General features: G+C 40.5%; 1 protein-coding gene across 1 annotated transcript in view; it reads right to left on the bottom strand.

Annotated features, from left to right (window-relative positions):
• The window catches only part of LOC139757506 (uncharacterized), a 299,349-nt gene that overhangs the window by 268,712 nt on the left and 14,031 nt on the right, over positions 1 to 16,606 (bottom strand). Inside the window, exons 2-3 of the mRNA XM_071678019.1 lie at positions 12,487 to 12,591; positions 10,714 to 10,984 (exon numbers count right to left, since the gene is read on the bottom strand). Of these exons, the coding sequence (XP_071534120.1) occupies positions 10,714 to 10,984; positions 12,487 to 12,591 (376 nt within the window). The remainder of the gene's footprint in view (positions 1 to 10,713; positions 10,985 to 12,486; positions 12,592 to 16,606) is intronic.

Below are 16,606 nucleotides of genomic sequence, written 5' to 3'. Positions count from 1 at the left end.
CCTGGTAGATTATATCGGAGGGTATTGATTGAGAGGGTGAAGGCATGTACAGAGCATAAGATTGGGGAAGAGCAGTGTGGTTTCAGAAGTGGTAGAGGATGTGTGGATCAGGTGTTTGCTTTGAAGAATGTATGTGAGAAATACTTAGAAAAGCAAATGGATTTGTATGTAGAATTTATGGATCTGGAGAAAGCATATGATAGAGTTCATAGAGATGCTCTGTGGAAGGTATTAAGAATATATGGTGTGGGAGGCAAGTTGTTAGAAGCAGTGAAAAGTTTTTATCGAGGATGTAAGGCATGTGTACGTGTAGGAAGAGAGGAAAGTGATTGGTTCTCAGTGAATGTAGGTTTGCCGCAGGGGTGTGTGATGTCTCCATGGTTGTTTAATTTGTTTATGGATGGGGTTGTTAGGGAGGTGAATGCAAGAGTTTTGGAAAGAGGGGCAAGTATGAAGTCTGTTGGGGATGAGAGAGCTTGGGAAGTTAGTCAGTTGTTGTTCGCTGATGATACAGCGCTGGTGGCTGATTCATGTGAGAAACTGCAGAAGCTGGTGACTGAGTTTGGTAAAGTGTGTGAAAGAAGAAAGTTAAGAGTAAATGTGAATAAGAGCAAGGTTATTAGGTACAGTAGGGTTGAGGGTCAAGTCAATTGGGAGGTAAGTTTGAATGGAGAAAAACTGGAGGAAGTGAAGTGTTTTAGATATCTGGGAGTGGATCTGGCAGCGGATGGAACCATGGGAGCGGAAGTGGATCATAGGGTGGGGGAGGGGGCGAAAATTCTAGGAGCCTTGAAGAATGTGTGGAAGTCGAGAACATTATCTCGGAAAGCAAAAATGGGTATGTTTGAAGGAATAGTGGTTCCAACAATGATGTATGGTTGCGAAGCGTGGGCTATGGATAGAGTTGTGCGCAGGAGGATGGATGTGCTGGAAATGAGATGTTTGAGGACAATGTGTGGTGTGAGGTGGTTTCATCGAGTAAGTAACGTAAGGGTAAGAGAGATGTGTGGAAATAAAAAGAGCGTGGTTGAGAGAGCAGAAGAGGGTGTTTTGAAATGGTTTGGGCACATGGAGAGAATGAGTGAGGAAAGATTGACCAAGAGGATATATGTGTCGGAGGTGGAGGGAACGAGGAGAAGAGGGAGACCAAATTGGAGGTGGAAAGATGGAGTGAAAAAGATTTTGTGTGATCGGGGCCTGAACATGCAGGAGGGTGAAAGGAGGGCAAGGAACAGAGTGAATTGGATCGATGTGGTATACCGGGGTTGACGTGCTGTCAGTGGATTGAATCAAGGCATGTGAAGCGTCTGTGGTAAACCATGGAAAGCTGTGCAGGTATGTATATTTGCGTATGTGGACGTATGTATATACATGTGTATGGGGGTGGGTTGGCCATTTCTTTCGTCTGTTTCCTTGCGCTACCTCGCAAACGCAGGAGACAGCGACAAAGCAAAAGAAAAAAGAAAAAAAAAATTATATATATATATATATATATATATATATATATATATATATATATATATATATATATATATATATATATATATATATATATATATATATATATATATATATATATATATATGTATATTGGAAAGGATCACAATTTTGCGCGTGATCAAGACACAAGAGAGAAATATAAGTCAGTTGATATACATCGAAGAGACGAAGCTATGACGCCATTTGATAAACAAGCGCATGTTTACTAAATGGCATCCTACCTTCGTCTCTTCGATGTATATCAACTGACTTATATTTCTCTCTTGTGTCTCCCCTGATGATGTGATTATTACACAAAAGTTCACTTGTGATTTTATCGGGTTTCATTTTCCCTATAAACTCAAAGGAATATATGTATACATATATATATATATAAATATATATATATATATATATATATATATATATATATATATATATATATATATATATATATATATATATATATTATTTTTTTATTATTATACTTTGTCGCTGTCTCCCGCGTTTGCGAGGTAGCGCAAGGAAACAGACGAAAGAAATGGCCCAACCCACCCCCATACACATGTATATACATACGTCCACACACGCAAATATACATACCTACACAGCTTTCCATGGTTTACCCCAGACGCTTCACATGCCTTCATTCAATCCACTGACAGCACGTCAACCCCGGTATGGTAACACATCGCTCCAATTCACTTTATTCCTTGCCCTCCTTTCACCCTCTTGCATGTTCAGGCCCCGATCACACAAAATCTTTTTCACTCCATCTTTCCACCTCCAATTTGGTCTCCCTCTTCTTCTCGATCCCTCCACCTCCGACACATATATCCTCTTGGTCAATCTTTCCTCACTCATTCTCTCCATGTGCCCAAACCACTTCAAAACACCATCTTCTGCTCTCTCAACCACGCTCTTTTTATTTCCACACATCTCTCTTACCCTTACGTTACTCACTCGATCAAACCACCTCACACCACAAATTGTCCTCAAACATCTCATTTCCAGCACAACCATCCTCCTGCGCACAACTCTATCCATAGCCCACGCCTCGCAACCATACAACATTGTTGGAACCACTATTCCTTCAAACATACCCATTTTTGCTTTCCGAGATAATGTTCTTGACTTCCACACATTCTTCAAGGCCCCCAGAATTTTCGCCCCCTCCCCCACCCTATGATCCACTTCCGCTTCCATGGTTCCATCCGCTGCCAGATCCACTCCCAGATATCTAAAACACTTCACTTCCTCCAGTTTTTCTACATTCAAACTCACCTCCCAATTGACTTGACCCTCAACCCTACTGTACCTAATAACCTTGCTCTTATTCACATTTACTCTTAACTTTCTTCTTCCACACACTTTACCAAACTCAGTCACCAGCTTCAGCAGTTTCTCACATGAATCAGCCACCAGCGCTGTATCATCAGCGAACAACTGACTCACTTCCCAAGCTCTCTCATCCCCAACAGACTTCATACTTGCCCCTCTTTCCAAAACTCTTGCATTTACCTCCCTAACAACCCCATCCATAAACAAATTAAACAACCATGGAGACATCACACACCCCTGCCGCAAACCTACATTCACTGAGAACCAATCACTTTCCTCTCTTCCTACACCTACATATGCCTTACATCCTCGATAAAAACTTTTCACTGCTTCTAACAACTTTCCTCCCACACCATATATTCTAAATACCTTCCACAGAGCATCTCTATCAACTCTATCATATGCTTTCTCCAGATCCATAAATGCTACATACAAATCCATTTGCTTTTCTAAGTATTTCTCATATACATTCTTCAAAGCAAACACCTGATCCACACATCCTCTACCACTTCTGAAACCACACTGCTCTTCCCCAATCTGATGCTCTGTACATGCCTTCACCCTCTCAATCAATACCCTCCCATATAATTTACCAGGAATACTCAACAAACTTATACCTCTGTAATTTGAGCACTCACTCTTATCCCCTTTGCCTTTGTACAATGGCACTATGCACGCATTCCGCCAATCCTCAGGCACCTCACCATGAGTCATACATACATTAAATAACCTTACCAACCAGTCAATAATACAGTCACCCCCTTTTTTAATAAATTCCACTGCAATACCATCCAAACCTGCTGCCTTGCCGGCTTTCATCTTCCGCAAAGCTTTCACTACCTCTTCTCTGTTTACCAAATCATTTTCCCTAACCCACTCACTTTGCACACCACCTCGACCAAAACCCCCTATATCTGCCACTCTATCATCAAACACATTCAACAAACCTTCAAAATACTCACTCCATCTCCTTCTCACATCACCACTACTTGTTATATATATATATATATATATATATATATATATATATATATATATATATATATATATATATATATATATATATATATATACAGGAGTGAGTGCTCAAATTACAGAGGTATAAGTTTGCTGAGTATTCCTGGTAAATTATATCGGAGGGTATTGATTGAGACGGTGAAGGAATGTACAGAGCATCAGATTGAGGAAGAGCAGTGTGGTTTCAGAAGTGGTAGAGTATGTGTGGATCAGGTGTTTACTTTGAAGAATGTATGAGAGAAATACTTAGAAAAGCAAATGGATTTGTATGTTGCATTTATGGATCTGGAGAAGCCATATGATACAGTTGATAGTGATGATCAGTGGAAGATACTAAGAATATATGGTGTGGGAGGCAAGTTGTTAGAAGTAGTGAAAAGTTTTTATCGAGGATGTAAGGCATGTGTGGGTGTAGGAAGAGAGGAGAGTGATTGGTTCTCAGTGAATGTAGGTTTGCCGCAGGGGTGTGTGATGTCTCCATGGTTGTTTCATTGTTTATGGATGGGGTTGTTAGGGAGGTGAATGCAAGAGTTTTGGAAAGAGAACCAAGTATGCAGTCTGTTGTGGATGAGAGAGCTTGGGATGTGAGTCAGTTGTTGTTCGCTGATGATACAGTGATGGTGGTTCATTCATGTGAGAAACTGCTGAAGCTGGTGACTAAGTTTGGTAAAGTGTGTGAAAGAAGAAAGTTAAGTGTAAATGTGAATAAGAGCAAGGTTATTAGGTAGAGTAGGGTTGAGGGTCAAGTCAATTGGGAGGTAAGTTTGAATGGAGAAAAACTGGAGGAAGTAAAGTGTTTTAGATATCTGGGAGTGGATCTGGCAGCTGATGGAACCATGGAAGCGGAAGTAAATCATAGGGTGGGGGAGGGGGCGAAAATCCTGGGAGCCTTGAAGAATGTGTGGAAGTCGAGAACATTATCTCGGAAAGCAAAAATGGATATGTTTGAAGAATAGTGGTTCCAACAATGTTGTATGGTTGCGAGGCGTGGGCTATGGATAGAGTTGTGTGCAGGGGGTGGATGTGCTGGAAATGAGATGTTTGAGGACAATATGTGGTGTGAGGTGGTTTGATCGAGTAAGTAATGTAACGGTAAGAGAGATGTGTAGAAATAAAAAGAGCGTGGTTGAGAGAGCAGAAGAGTGTGTTTTGAAATGGTTTGGGCACATGGAGAAAATGAGTGAGGAAAGATTGACCAATAGGATATATGTGTCGGAGGTGGAGGGAACGAGGAGAACTGGGAGACCAAATTTTAGGTGGAAAGATGGAGTGAAAAAGATTTTGAGTGATCGTGGCCTGAACATGCAGGAGGTTGAAAGGCGGGCAAGGAATAGAGTGAATTGGATCGATGTGGTATACCGGAGTCGACGTGCTATTAATGGATTGAATCAGGGCATGTGAAGCGTTTGGGGTAAACCATGGAAAGTTCTGTGGGCCCTGGATGTGGAAAGGGAGCTGTGGTTTCGGGCATTATTGCATGACAGCAGGAGATTGAGTGTGAGCGAATGAGGCCTTTGTTGTCTTTTCCTAGCGCTGCCTCGCGCACATGAGGGGGGGGAGGGGGATGTTATTACGTGTGTGGCAGGGTGGCGATGGGGGTGAGTAGGGGCAGACAGTGTGAATTGTGTGCATGTGTGTATATGTGTGTGTCTGTGTGTGTATATATTTGTGTACGTTGGGATGTGTGGGTGTGTATGTTTGCGTGTGTGGACGTGTGTTTGTGTGCATGTGTGTGTGGGTGGGTTGGGCCATTTCTTTCGTCTGTTTCCTTGCGCAACCTCGCAGGCGCGGGAGACAGCGACAAAACAAAATAATAATAATATAAAATATATATTATTTTATTATTTATTATACTTTGTCGCTGTCTCCCGCGTTTGCGAGGTAGCGCAAGGAAACAGACGAAAGAAATGGCCCAACCCACCCCCATACACATGTATATACATACGACCACACACGCAAATATACATACCTACACACCTTTCCATGGTTTACCCCAGACGCTTCACATGCCCTGATTCAATCCACTGACAGCATGTCAACCCCGGTATACCACATCGATCCAATTCACTCTATTCCTTGCCCTCCTTTCACCCTCCTGCATGTTCAGGCCCCGATCACACAAAATCTTTTTCACTCCATCTTTCCACCTAAAATTTGGTCTCCCACGTCTCCTCGTTCCCTCCACCTCCGACACATATATCCTCTTGGTCAATCTTTCCTCACTCATTCTCTCCATTTGCCAAAACCATTTCAAAACACCCTCTTCTCCTCTCTCAACCAAGCTCATCTTATTTCCACACATCTCTCTTACCCTTACGTTACTTTCTCGATCAAACCACCTCACACCACACATTGTCCTCAAACATCTCATTTCCAGCACATACATCCTCCTGCGCACAACTCTATCCATAGCCCACGCCTCGCTACCATACAACATTGTTGGAACCACTATTCCTTCAAACATACCCATTTTTCCTTTCCGAGATAATGTTCTCGACTTCCACACATTCTTCAAGGCTCCCAGGATTTTCGCCCCCTCCCCACCCTATGATTTACTTCCGCTTCCATGGTTCCATCCGCTGCCAGATCCACTCCCATATATCTAAAACACATTACTTCCTCCAGATTTTCTCCATTTAAACTTACCTCCCAACTGACTTGACCCTCAACCCTACTGTACCTAATAACCTTGCTCTTATTCACATTTACTCTTAACTTTCTTCTTTCACACACTTTACCAAACTCAGTCACCAGCTTCTGCAGTTTCTCACATGAATCAGCCACCATCACTGTATCATCAGCGAACAACAACTGACTCACTTCCCAAGCTCTCTCATCCCCAACAGACTTCATACTTGCCCCTCTTTCCAAAACTCTTGCATTCACCTCCCTAACAACCCCATCCATAAACAAATTAAACAACCATGGAGACATCACACACCCCTGCCGCAAAACCACATTCACTGAGAACCAATCACTTTCCTCTCTTCCTACACCTACATATGCCTTACATCCTCGATAAAAAATTTTCACTGCTTCTAACAACTTGCCTCCCACACCATATATTCTTAATACCTTCCACAGAGCATCTCTATCAACTCTATCATATGCCTTCTCCAGATCCATAAATGCTACATACAAATCCATTTGCATTTCTAAGTATTTTTCATATACATTCTTCAAAGCAAACACCTGATCCACACATCCTCTACCACTTCTGAAACCACACTGCTCTTCACCAATCTGATGCTCTGTACATTCCTTCACCCTCTCAATCAATACCCTCCCATATAATTTACCAGGAATACTCAACAAACTTATACCTCTGTAATTTGAGCACTCACTCTTATTCACTTTGCCTTTGTACAATGGCACTATGCACGCATTCCGCCAATCCTCAGGCACCTCACCATGAGTCATACATACATTGAATAACCTTACCAACCACTCAATAAACAGTCACCCCCTTTTTTAATAAATTCCACTGCAATACCATTCAAACCTGCTGCCTTGCTGGCTTTCATCTTCCGCAAAGATGATATATATATATATATATATATATATATATATATATATATATATATATATATATATATATTTTTTTTTTTATTTGCTTTGTCGCTGTCTCCCGCGTTTGCGAGGTAGCGCAAGGAAACAGACGAAAGAAATGGCCCAACCCCCCCCCATACACATGTATATACATACGTCCACACACGCAAATATACATACCTACACAGCTTTCCATGGTTTACCCCAGACGCTTCACATGCCCTGATTCAATCCACTGACAGCACGTCAACCCCGGTATACCACATCGATCCAATTCACTCTATTCCTTGCCCTCCTTTCACCCTCTTGCATGTTCAGGCACCGATACACATGTATGTACATACACGTCCACAAGCGCAAATATACATACCTATATATCTCAATGTACACATACATATACACACACAGACATATACATATATACATATGTACATAATTCATACTGTCTGCATTTATTGATTCCCATCGCCACCTCGCCACACATGGATTAACATCCCCCTCCCCCCTCATGTGTGCGAGGTAGCGGTAGGAAAAGACAACAAAGTCCCCATTCGTTCACACGCAGTCTCTAGCTGTCATGTAATAATGTCCGAAACCACAGCTCCCTTTCCACATCCAGGCCCCACACAACTTGCCATGGTTTACCCCAGACGCTTCACATGCCCTGATTTAATCCATTGACAGCACGTCGACCCCGGTATACCACATCGATCCAATTCACTCTATTCCTTGCCCGCCTTTCGCCCTCCTGCATGTTCAGGCTCCAATCAATCAAAATCTTTTTCACTACATCTTTCCACCTCCAATTTGGTCTCCCACTTCTCCTCGTTCCCTCCACCTCCGACACATATATCCTCTTGGTCAATCTTTCCTCACTTATTCTCTCCATGTGCCCAAACCATTTCAAAACATCCACTTATGCTCTCTCAACCACGCTCTTTTTATTTCCACACATCTCTCTTACCCTTACATTACTTACTCGATCAAACCACCTTACACCACATATTGCCCTTAAACATCTCATTTACAGCACATCCACCCTCCTGCGCACAATCCATCCATAGCCCATGCCTCGCAACCATACAACATTGTTGGAACCACTATTCCTTCTAACATAGCCATTTTTGCTTTCCGAGACAATGTTCTCGACTTAATATTCTTCAGGGCTCCTAGAATTTTGGCCCCCTCCCCTACCCTATGATTCACTTCCGCTTCCATGGTTCAATCCGCTGCTAGACCCACTCCCAGATATCTAAAACACTTCACTTCCTTCAGTTTTTCTCCATTCAAACTTACCTCCCAATTGACTTGACCCTCAACCCTACTGTACCTAATAACATTGCTCTTATTCACATTTACTCTTAACTTTCTTCTTTCACACACCTTACCAAACTCAGTCACCAGCTTCTGCAGTTTCTCACATGAATCAGCCAACAGCGCTGCATCATCAGCGAACAACAACTTACTCACTTCCCAAGCTCTCTCATCCACAACAGATTGCATACTTGCCCCTCTTTCCAAAACTCTTGCATTCACCTCCCTAACAACCCCATCCATAAACAAATTAAACAACCATCGAGACATCACACACCCCTGCCGCAAAACCACATTCACTGAGAACCAATCACTTTCTTCTCTTCCTACACCTACACATGCCTTACATCCTCGATAAAAACTTTTCACTGCTTCTAACAACTTGCCTCCCACACCATATATTCTTAGTTCCTTCCACAGAGTATCTCTGTCAACTCTATCATATGCCTTCTCCATATCCATAAATGCTACATACAAATCCATTTGCTTTTCTAAGTATTTCTCACATACATTCTTCAAAGCAAACACCTGATCCACACATCCTCTACCACTTCTGAAACCACACTGCTCTTCCCCAATCTGATGCTCTGGACATACTTTCACCCTCTCAATCAATACCCTGCCATATAATTTACCAGCAATACTCAACAGACTTATACCTCTGTAATTTGAGCACTCACTCTTATCCACTTTGCCTTTGTGCAGTGGCACTATGCAAGCATTCCGCCAATCCTCAGGCACCTCACCATGAATCATACATACATTAAATAACCTTACCAACCAGTCATCAATACAGTCACCCACTTTTTTAATAAATTCCACTGCAATACCATCCAAACCTGCTGCCTTGTCGGCTTTCATCTTCCGCAAAGCTTTTACTACCTCTTCTCTGTTTACCAAATCTTTTTCTCTAACCCTCTCACTTTGCACACAACCTCGACCAAAACACCCTATATCTGCCACTCTATCATCAAACACATTCAACAAATCTTCAAAATACTCACTCCATCTCCTTCTCACATCACCACTACTTGTTATCACCTCCCCATTTGCGCCCTTCACTGAAGTTCCCATTTGCTCCCTTGTCTTACGCACTTTATTTACCTCCTTCCAGAACATCTTTTTATTCTCCCTAAAATTTAATGATACTCTCTCACCCCAACTCTCATTTGCCCTTTTTTTCACCTCTTGCACCTTTCTATATATATATATATATATATATATATATATATATATATATGTATATATATATATATATATATATATATATATATATATATATATATATATATATATATATATATATATATGTATATATATATATATATATATATATATATTTCATTTTCATACCATTCGCCATTTCCCGCGTTAGCGAGGTAGCGTTAAGAACAGAGGACTGGGCTTTTGAGGGAATATCCTCACCTGGCGCCATTCTCTGTTCCTTCTTTTGCAAAATAAAAAAAAAAAAACGAGAGTGGAGGATTTCCAGGCCCCGCTCCCTTCCCTGTTAGTCGCATCCTACGACGCGCAGGGAATACATAGGAAGTATTCTTTCTCCCCTATCTCCAGGTATATATATATACATATATATATATATATATATATATATATATATATATATATATATATATATATATATATATATATATATATATATATATATATATATATATATTCCGATGAGTCGACGGGGAAAATGAAACACGATAAGTGGGAACTTACCATGTTTCATTTTCCCCGTGGACTCATAGGAATATGTTGATCACGCGCAAAATTGAGATCCTTTCCAATATATATATATATATATATATATATATATATATATATATATATATATATATATATATATATATATGTATATATATACACATACATACATACATATATATATTACGTACTCTTACATTAGTTACTTTCAGAGAAGACTATCAAAGGCTGAATATACTTCCAGTGCGGGAAATGTGTTCTGAACATTGAACTACTGACGGTCAAAGTCAACGTCATGCATACCTGAGATAGCGTCGACCTTGGGCGGCTCAACAATGATGTTAGTTGGCTTCATGACTACGTCACTAGTGATGGGTGATCTCCAGGTGCCATAAGGTGCCTCATGTGATGACTTATTGTGATAATCAAGCCCTTCATTTTTCCATGGACTCTCCGTGCCAATAGTCAATATTCCCGGCGAATATTCGACGACGCTATGGAAATCGAGATCATACCGTCCCAGACCTGTCTGTGCCTCTGGGTTGTCCACACTTGGAATTGTTGGGATGAAGATCTGCGATTCAGGAGACATTCATCAAAGTTAAATATCTGAAAGTTTGTTATGAAAATAACAAACGCCGGGCATAATGCAAACTTATCACAGACTATCTTTAATATGTCCTGGATACATGGAATAGACTTTAAGTAGCCTAAAAGATGTTTAAGAAGACCGCAGACTGTATAATTGAAAGTCTCTAACTCAAACAAATGAAAAAACATAATCTAAAAGCTTTTATGGTGACGTGACACAGTTGGATTTCTTTTAATGAGAATACTTCCCCGCACCTTCTCATTTTCAATGATGTTATACTGTAATGTCACATGACTGGGAAGTTCTTCATGCAATAGGTGGTAGTTGCAACTTTCTTCCTTGGATAGACATATCTCGAGTAACTACTCGTGTAGCAGGACCAATGTGTAAGATTTCATCATGAAATGTGACCTGTTTTTGAAATGTAATGTTGCGTAAGATCTATAATCAAAGTACTTTCGGGAGTGTGGGAGGGAGGGCGCAGTAGTATAGAAAGTTCACAAGAAAAATCTTTTTTTAGTAGATATTGATAAGACAAATACATCTGACCTTTGCTTAAGTGTCTGCTAACTTATATTCTTCTTAAATCATAAATTGTCTTTATGTCTCAAAATTATCCTGCCGTTTAGTATCATCACATCAGTACATTATGTTCCTCATCAAACAACTCAGGTATAAATTTGTTATCGTACTGTTGGCATAATTCAATGCATCATGTACAATTATTTATGTCTGAATATGATTAGCATCTCTTTCGATTTCAACATTTGTTGAGTGGGATGCGGGAAATGAAAGTAGGTAAAATATCAACATGGAGGAAATGGGGAAAGAATGGCAATAATAAGCAAAAATAATTCAATATGCACGCCACACAGTGTCATTTTATAACCTATATGACATCATCTGTTCCAAATTTTAAGTTTGTGGTATTCGTAAAAATGGTATCCATGTAGTGACAATAGTCGTATAGTTACTCTGAACCTGTATGTACATAATATATAACTTAAAAGAGTAGTTCACCTAAAAGCGCTGACCCACTACATTCCCGATGCGGGTTCGTGTCTGGGATTCAGCCAAACATTACAGTGCAAAAGCACCTGACACAAGTCCACCATAATTAACCAAATAGCAAATCGTTCCTTCCCTTTGATTTTTTTGTGGTGTTTTTCTTTTTTTTTCTAGAGAAATCAAAGCACAATATCAGGAATGATTATGATAACTATAATTTCTGCGGTAACAACAGAAAAAACTGCTCGCTATATTCAGCACAACTTAAATTATGTTTAAGAAATTCATTTTTCTAACTAATGTACTAATACAAAGTTTCATTTATACTTATTTCTTTTCTATTTACTTGTATTTCACTAAGTCTGTTTATCTGCTCCTTTGTCTCTGTCCATGGCTGCCCTTAACCCAACCTCCCCCCCTGTGTCTATCTATCTCTATCCACCACATACTCTGTATGTGATGTACTGGGTGCTCACCTGATCACGGTCAAACAGTACGATCTTCCGGGTAGGAACAGAGGCCGCCTCTGTATTCCTCTGGCTCTCCGCTGCTGGCGTCACAAACAAAGCGTCTTGGGTCTGCTGGTAGGAGGGGACAAGTTACAGCTCTTTCTTCTAATTAAATTAATTGAATTTCAGACATTAGATATATCTTTATATGGGTAACACTGTATATAAGAGCATCGTTACTTATAGAAAAAATTAAGATGTTTGGAAAAAAGTTAGGAGCAATGATGGGTATGAATGAATCATAGCTTGAAGGATGCCCTCTTAGCGTCAAGATAAATGATACTGTGAAGATTTGAAGTTCTTTGGATTAACAGCCAACCTTCAAAAATGTTCAGTGATAGTGTGTGTGTGTGTGTGTGTGTGTGTGTGTGTGTGTGTGGGTGTGGGTGTGTGTGTGTGTGTGTGTGTGTGTGTGTGTGTTTGTGTGTGTGTGTGTGCATGTGTCTATAGATTGCACACGAGACGACACCCTTCATATCTGATATGTGCAACAGACATAACCGACTACGTTCCTTCAGTAAAAAGTTTCATGAATCCCACATACACAAAACACACGTGTGCGTACACATGCATGCACACAAACAGATTTAAGCGTTACTGATCATGAGTCACCATGGGCCAGTCTGAGGTTGGACCCGCATGGATTCGAATCATGGGTTTGGTAGTCAACCTACATCCAACCAAAATTTGCATCCTCCCCTCGTGGCTGGTCGATTAACCGGTACCTTAGCTTACGCTGGGTTGTGTGCGTGTGCATACGTACACGCGAGTAAAGTCAAGAGTACATGAACAAAGGTTAAGAGACGTAACAACAATATGACTTACTTCAGCTCCTAGTGTTTCATCCGCTGTCAAGTCCCCTCTCAGGTATGTAAGACAATTCCTCCCAGGTCCTAATTCCAACCACCCTTGTCATCCCAGCCATAAACAAAGTAAGCAACCATGGTAACAACACAACTTTGTCGCAGACCCACCTTCATCAGGATGAATTCATCCTCATCTCATCCTATAAACACAAATGCCTTTCTCTCTTGACTAAAACTCCTCACTTCTAGTAGCTTTCCTTCCACACCGTATATTCGTAACACCTACAAAGCATCTCTATCAGTTCTATCATACACTCTCTCCAGATCCATAAATGACACATATAAATCTTTTTCTCTCTTTCTCTCCACGTATTTCTCCCATTAATTCAAGGCAAACATCTGATCCAAACATCTTATGCCATCACTCTCACGTAAAATTTAGCAAGAGTGTTCTGTAATTCGAACACCCACAATTCTTCCCTTTGTCTTTACTGAGAGGCAATAAACAGACATTCTGCTAATACTCAGACACTTCACCTTAAGACACATACATTGAAAATGGCAACTAACCAGCAGCAACAAAATCACCGGCTTTCTTGAGAAATTCAACTGCAATCCTATCCACTCGGACTGCTTTCTCACATTTCATCTTACGCAAGACCTTCATCACCTCTTCTCACCAAACCACTTGCCATGATTCTCTTGCTATGCATCCCTAATGTTACAAACAGCCCACATCCGTCGCCGGATCATCTTATACATTCATAAGTGTTATTCATAGTGAGAAACGGGTAAAAGGTAGCAGCGAAAACTGAAAGCAAGAGAAATTTCGACAACAAATTCACTTGCGAACAAGTTTACATTCAAAGCTAAGGGATCAAGGAAGTGGAGGATAAGGAAAGTCGTCGTCTAAATGGTCAGATACTCACGTTCGCCTACCGCCAAGAGAAACCACAAATCACCATTACTATCGCCGTTTTCGCCCAAATAAGTGTACTCTGATGTTATTGATTCTTTTACTGGCAATGTCGGGCTCGTCCTTTCATCTACTTCCTAGTGTAGAATATTTTCATCCTCCCACCTTAACAAGTGTACCACCAAACCATTCGTGGTGCGGTGGTGTTTGACCTTATTTCTGTGTAATTGGCCCTAACTCCGCCAAGTTTCGGAGTAATAATTCCTTTCATATCGGCCGTATGGTTTCCACCTTCAAAGTATTCACTACATCTTTTCAACTCCTCATTGCCTATTAACCATCTGTTCCCATTTATGCTCTTGTTCTCCTTACACTATCTACTTCCTTTCAAAATTTTCCTTTTCTAAGTTTGCTGATACTCTTACCAGAACTTGCTTTCCTATATCTTTACTCCTGTACCTTCCTCTTTGCCTCCTACCGCTTCTCCTTGTATATTTCAAAATTACTCATACTCGTTCCCTGCAGATAACGCCCATACATCTCTCTTGTCCCTTGCTAATAGCTTAACTTCTTTATCCAACCACTCACTACCCTTTCTCACATACCCACATCCCACCTTCCGCATTCCACTCTTTTCTCTAGCACTTGTAAGCACTGCTTCCCTCAATACCTTCTAATTCCCCTAGTTTTGTTCACTCTCACCTTTTGCCATTCTTTATCTAACCTTTCCTGGTTTCTCCTCTCACAAGTTTCTTTACCAAGCTTACTCGCTTTCACCCTATTCTCTCCATTTACATTATTTTCCCTTATCCTAAGAGCCTTTGCAAACTGTCACATTCGGCTCAACTAAAAAGTAATCACACATCCCACCAGCTGTCTCTCTCAACACATTTACATTCAAAAAGCACAATTTAGCACGCCTATAAATTAAGACATACCTAATAATGCTTGTTTACCATTAACCCTACTCACTGTATCCCTATAAAAGTCCCTCTTTACAGAGCAGGTATTCCGAATTATCAGTCTTCTTTCAGCAGACAACTCCACAAGTTGTTCATTTTCATTCACAATGGATACTCAGTGCCACCTACTTAAACCCTCAACTGCCACATCATCCACTCTTGTATTCGAATCACCCATAACTACCTCTAAATTCCTCGCATCAAAATTGCTTACGGACCAACCGTTACACCCAAAGCACATGCCTATTTTTCATTCACTCCTCCCGCTATTTGGTACATAAGCACTGACAATTACCTACGGTCGCACTCTACCTTAATTGTTACACATTCCCAAAACTCATTCAAGAAAAGTGTCACCCCCTTCTTTGCTCTCGCCTTGCACTAACTCCACACTTCATGCTTAGTACGTACATGCATCTGGAAAATTTTACCTCTTCCTCCCCAAGTTGTTCTCAACGTTTGTCTTTTCCATTTAGCTGGAGAACAGAGGATTTACTCGCGCTTTCCAGTGGTCACTGTGGAGGGCAAACAGAGCGTGGAGTGTTTGAGTGTGACCGAAACCAAAAGAAGCATGGAAAATTTTGTATTTTTAGGTGCACAAATCGATGGGATCAAGAAACGGGAAAGATTCCAAAAGTATGTGAACGCAAGGGTGCAGAGACAAAAGATTTATCGAAGAAACGAAGGGAAAAATGGATATCAGTATATAGCAGAACTGACTCCGACTTATCAGCATCTAACCATCGAGGTTCTATGGATTATTTTCTTTCCGAAAGTCTTTTTGCCTCGGACATTGCTTAATCTTACCGGAACATTATAGTTTAAATGACTAGAAAACATTAATCATAAATTGAAACAAAGTTTCTCATTTCATTTTTCGTTTGGTATGTTATCAAACTGTTACACAAAAATAACAAAATGTGAATACTTCCGCAAGAATTTTATGATGAGGAAAGGGAGGCAAGAAATGATCGATACTTCAAATCTGGTCATAATATAGCTAACCAACGAGACGGCAAGTGAGGCAATCTTCGCCATTTCTTACCTAAGGTCCTTTCTCTAGTCATGTATGTGAATATTACATGAAATTCACATCCAAAGAAATATAGTTTACCATGATTGATTCAAAACAAAATTTTTCCGTATAATTTCAAGGAAACTAGGCTAATATAAAAGCTTAACAAACCCTTGCCCATCCAGCTAAAAAAAAAAAAAAGAAAAAAAAAAAGCTATTTTCTCCAAGTATTGAAATAAACTTTCATACACACACACACACACACACACACACACACACAACACACACACACACACACACACACACACGCGCGCGCGCAAAATCATATTGTATGATTCATACTCTTGTCAGTTTTCAGCAATTCTTAAATAGTCCCGGTGCAAAAGCA

This window comes from Panulirus ornatus, chromosome 27 (assembly GCF_036320965.1).
Source record: "Panulirus ornatus isolate Po-2019 chromosome 27, ASM3632096v1, whole genome shotgun sequence".
Taxonomy (NCBI): domain Eukaryota; kingdom Metazoa; phylum Arthropoda; class Malacostraca; order Decapoda; family Palinuridae; genus Panulirus; species Panulirus ornatus.
Note: the sequence above shows the minus strand (reverse complement) of the source record. Positions and strands in the feature narration are given on the sequence as shown.